The sequence below is a fragment of the Strongylocentrotus purpuratus genome, unplaced genomic scaffold (genome assembly GCF_000002235.5).
Source record: "Strongylocentrotus purpuratus isolate Spur 01 unplaced genomic scaffold, Spur_5.0 spur5_contig_184, whole genome shotgun sequence".
In the NCBI taxonomy this organism is placed as follows: Eukaryota; Metazoa; Echinodermata; class Echinoidea; order Camarodonta; family Strongylocentrotidae; genus Strongylocentrotus; species Strongylocentrotus purpuratus.
The window spans coordinates 1-4748 of NW_022144830.1; the positions used below are offsets into that span (position 1 = coordinate 1).

General features: G+C 40.3%; 1 protein-coding gene across 1 annotated transcript; it reads right to left on the minus strand.

Moving 5' to 3' along the window:
* Positions 1-7: 7 nt before the first annotated feature.
* Positions 8-3887, minus strand: LOC115921962 (glutamate--cysteine ligase catalytic subunit-like; the record flags this gene model as incomplete). Its single annotated transcript, XM_030980156.1, is given in 7 exon segments — positions 8-95; positions 715-786; positions 2651-2773; positions 3410-3480; positions 3482-3520; positions 3730-3831; positions 3834-3887. Coding segments are annotated over 7 exon segments (549 nt in total), but the record flags the coding sequence as incomplete, so codon positions are not given.
* Between the last annotated feature and the right edge of the window lie 861 nt (positions 3888-4748).

The following is a 4748-nucleotide window of genomic DNA, read 5'->3' on the forward strand; positions in this document are numbered from 1 at the left end:
AAATCACTTCGTCGGGAATGAAGAGCGACTTGGAGACGCCTTCGTCGCTAGGGTTGGGCTTGTACGACGGTGTGGAAAAATTGGGGCATCCAAGTCTGAAAAGCCAAAAGTTGTTCTTTTGATAATTCAGATTATAAATAATAATTGCACTGCAGCCAATTCCATGGCTCTGCAAAAGTCACTCAGCACAGAACACAGTTGCTCAGCAACAACCGGTTACCAGCCAAAATGCCATGCAATGTTTACTGCTTGTGACTGGTAACCAGCAGATTTTAAAATTCGGACAAAATCTGGCCGACTGTGCAACTTTAAATACATACTTTGAGAATTAACCTGTTGTCCCATGAACTATTTTTTACATTTTATTTTTCAAACAATTATGGCGGGTTTTTAAGAAAACACTGTACGTGTATTGCCTTGTGAAAGCCAAAAAATTGCATGTACATATGAAGTACCATAGCGCATTATCATTTAGTGTGAGGGTTGGGAGAATTTAATGGTCTGATGATTTTTCAAAGCAGGGGATTTTCCAAACAATGCAAATTTTTATGCTGTACTGTGTCGTTCAATAAACCGGCAACCCAACATATCTCGTTCAATACGGCAAAAATTCATGACATGGTGAATGGGAGAATCCCACTAAGTATTGCGAGATATTCTTTTCAAATGTGGCCTGACATGCCTAAGGGCAACATAAATTGGCTGTTACTTTACCTGGGGAACGCAGTCAAGCTGAGGGCTGTCTCCCCTTTAGCTGTGTCCAGTAGCTTTTCCACTTCTTGCCTCCTGGAAAAGGAATGGCAAATTTTAACATCAACAAGGAAAAATATTTCTCATGTACACTTAGATCCTATGTATGTATATTGTGTAAAGGCATGTTGTTTCAAAATTGTTTTTTTAAAACAAAGAGTATTAATTTCAAACACATCTGGGCGCTATGAACTAATACAGGTAATACTGCGATGTTAATTTGAAAAGCTCAAAAAACTGTTTGTCTGCTGACTGAATTTTAATATTCACAGTGCTTGCATAAAATACGATCTGACTGTTGGTGACTAGTCTGTGTAAAAGCATAGTAGGGGAAAAGGATTAATTTTTTTGACTGTCTTTGACTGTTTCAGATAGCAGGAGGGTTAAAAGTGGATACTTTTACAAGTATAATATTGCTGGGAAAATAGCAATTTCAAAAACAAACGTGATCTTTTTTTCGGGCTCAAAACTCGAAATACATGTAGCACAGGAACTGTACAAAAACAGGCGCACTGAATTACTAAAGGAGGTATTGCAGACCTACATGTACTGGTATGAAAGCCCAAACTGGACTCACACCAATTATTCATGTATATCCTGTAACGAATATTATCTAGAAAAATTCTGAATGTAAGGCCAAAAAAAAAAATACTCGGTCTCTGGTCAGCGCGCGCATCGATTTTAATCATGCGCGTCAACCTTTTTTTTTCTTCAAATTAACACGGAAGCTACAACAGCGCCTTCTATTGCCGCACCTCCTCAAATTTTTGTACCAAGGAGCACCAAGGAATGGGGAAATTGCACCAAGGCAAATGATAAAGGGCACCAAGGCAAATGATGGAGGACAACCATGTATAATGAGGACACAAAAAAGCAAAATAGTACCCACCTTGTCTGTACAATTCAAGCTTGAAAAAAGAAAAAAAAAAAGCCACCCAAAAAATTAAAAACCCGCGTCGCCGCATCAATTCCGGACTTCGGTCTGACCAGAGACCGATTTTTTTTTTTTTTTGGCCTAAGCCTCTGATATGACAATCATTGTTAGTTATAGAAAATATTATGAATTTAAGCACACGTGCCCGCAAGAAAAAAAAATATCTGCCGAGTCATGTGTCATAGTGCATAATTGCAACATGTACAAAAGTTTGTTGACCTTTTTTCCCATTGGAGTGCTGTGTAGCACGATGTAGAAAATCAACGGCAAAATTTTGCAAAGTGGTGTCGGAAGGGTCCTTAAATTATAAATAAAACATTTCACAATAGGAGGGGATATGTTCAAACGCTTTCATTTTTTGGAAAGAATATACCAGAAACATAAAGTAAACGTATCCCTCCAGTCCCAACCTTGTCCCCAGGGTGTCGAGCAGGACGCGCCCACCACTACCTGCTCTCTCACCCTGGTATTGGATCATTTGCACGTGCAAAATTTTTGAACACGCATGCAAATGAGGAATAGTCTGGTGCCTGCATGTGCGTTACATTAGCGTTGTTTTTGTAAGGGGTGTCTGGGGTAAAAACAGAATCAATTTGTGCGCCGTGAGTTACGAAAACACGATTGTTTTCGAAGTTAAAATGTTACAGTCTTATCCCGCCAAAGTGCAGTATCACATTTTACATTAATTAATATAAGCAATTTGGAATGGAAAGGAGTATATTTCAGAAGGCGTGGACGCTATAATTACAATGATCGTGAAAACATGTAACGCATGTTGGAAAAAACAACACCAAGTACATGATATAGGCTAAATCCATTACTAGCCAACTGCGGTATCGAATCAGGACACAGGAAGAAAGTTTCCTATCCAGGCTTACTATTGGAAACGAGGTTGGAAATAAAGTAAGCACTGGGGACGAGGTTGCTCCAGCCCTTAATATACATATATATTCATACTAAACTGACCTGAATTTCATATTGGCTTCTACGGTGTTGAGATGTGCCATTAATCCCCCGTACGGCTTGCCCGGTGTGCCTTCCACCATGTAGGCTGCGTACTCAGGCCGCCAGAGTGTTTTCAAATCGCCCCTGAAAATTACAATCAAACAAATTTAATAATGATGGGTTTATAATTTCAAGCTGGACTGCTCCGTACATGTACATGAGGTTTTAAAGGGAATATACAACATTTGCAAACATCGAAAAATAAAACTACCAAGTTTTTACGAAACACCTTACTAGGATGTTGGTAAATGACAGTCTAAAGCATCCTGTAAAATTACGGCACCTGGTGTCGAGTCATTTTCAAGAAAATGGTATTTTGTATACATTTCCAACGGTGGTCGGCCGACCACCGTTGGAAAAACCTAACTATTTTCAAACTACTGCTCCAAATTTACAATTTTTTTTCAGTCCAAATTTTGTTTGCTATTGGTTACATGTTCATGAACGGGTGCAGGCCAGCTAGATGGTTCCCTTTACCTTACAATTTTCCGGCATCTATAAATTGATCCATTTTATCTTTAGTGGAGTCAAGGAACCAGACTACTTGAACATTTTTTGTTTTTCTTGTTTTTCAGCATTTTCGAACACAAAACTTCAAACATGTCAGTGTAACAATATTTGATCTATTATACTAACCCCTCATATAGTTCATTTCTGAAAATTACAGCAAAAGCCAATGATGTACATTCCCTTTAAGGTCGAAACCCTGTTTATACTGACTTTGGATTGTTCTCTTCCTGCTCTTGCAGCGTTGGGAGAATCTCTTCCGCTTTGAGTAACAGCTTTAGCCGACTTGTTCTCATGATCCAGCTTGACCAGCATGTACTCAACCTGAAAGAGTGCGCAGGACGCAAAACAAAACAACACGATGATCTCCCTGCGTGAACAGTGAGGGCGCTATGTTCCCATTTTCAGGTGCCCCAGTCGGACGGTCACCCTTTAGTTAGCAAATGTATTGAAATTGTGGTACAATTATAGTTAACCCCCACCCCAAAACAAAACCGCAGGGATTTACAAATGGTCTTAATTTGGCTACCTACCTCGTCCCCCCACTTCAGCACGTCACACGGCCGGTCTTTCAGCTTGTTGTAAAGACTGACAAACTGGATGAGTCCATGGCGTCGGATGTGTCGTCGTAACCGTTGGCCTTGATTTCTTCCCACGACAGAGGCTTGCCGAGACTATTAAGGAGACCCATAGCTGATGGTGACGGTGCGCGGTGTTAGGATCTTGGCTGCTGTTAATAAGGTGTAGAAACTATTGATGGGAAAGTTTATGGCGTGCGATTTCTTGGTAATGGTGAATTTGTTTTGTAGTTCAGGACCCTGTTCCTAATTATGGCTGTGTATATTTGACCATAAACAGGTGCCTGACTTTTTTCACTCTATATCCAGCACTCCCACTGAACATGCGCTGTGAATTTTGGGTTTTTAAAAATTAAGTTAAGTGTTTAAACTCTTCCAGGAGTGTCTACATGTCACTTGGTGTTCGGTCTGTCTGTCTGTCCCCGAAAATTGACCAAAAGTATGGTGTTCAAAATTCACCGAAAGCGTGTTCCATATGTACCATCGGTGTGACATTTTTCGGCGATCGAGGCCGGAAATATGAGCGTGCTGCCGAGGCCGAGGAGGGTGATGGCTTAACCCGCCTGGCTCCAGGTCAAGGGAAAAAATAATCCTGCACCTCTTTCCGTTCTTGTCAAAATAATCCTGGGGCAAACTGGTTAAGGATCCCATTTTAAACAAAAATCCTTTTTTTATCATCATGTTTACATTAATTGCATGTATTAAAATCAGCAAGACATCAAGATAGCTCAAGGAACGAGAGCCCCATATTGGCTCAAATTCTGGACCTAATTCCTCCGCCACATACCGGTACAGATGCATGCAAAATGTCCTGAAAAGTTGAAAGCTGAACTGTTAATTTTTCACTTGAAATTCTCTATGGAAGCTACTGTACCTGGTTAACTGTATTCGAAGTTGCGTTGATGAGCTGAAGCAATTAGCAAGTGTGCTTGATGCTGGCCTTGAATTAAAGTTGGAGCTAGGCCTATATAAAA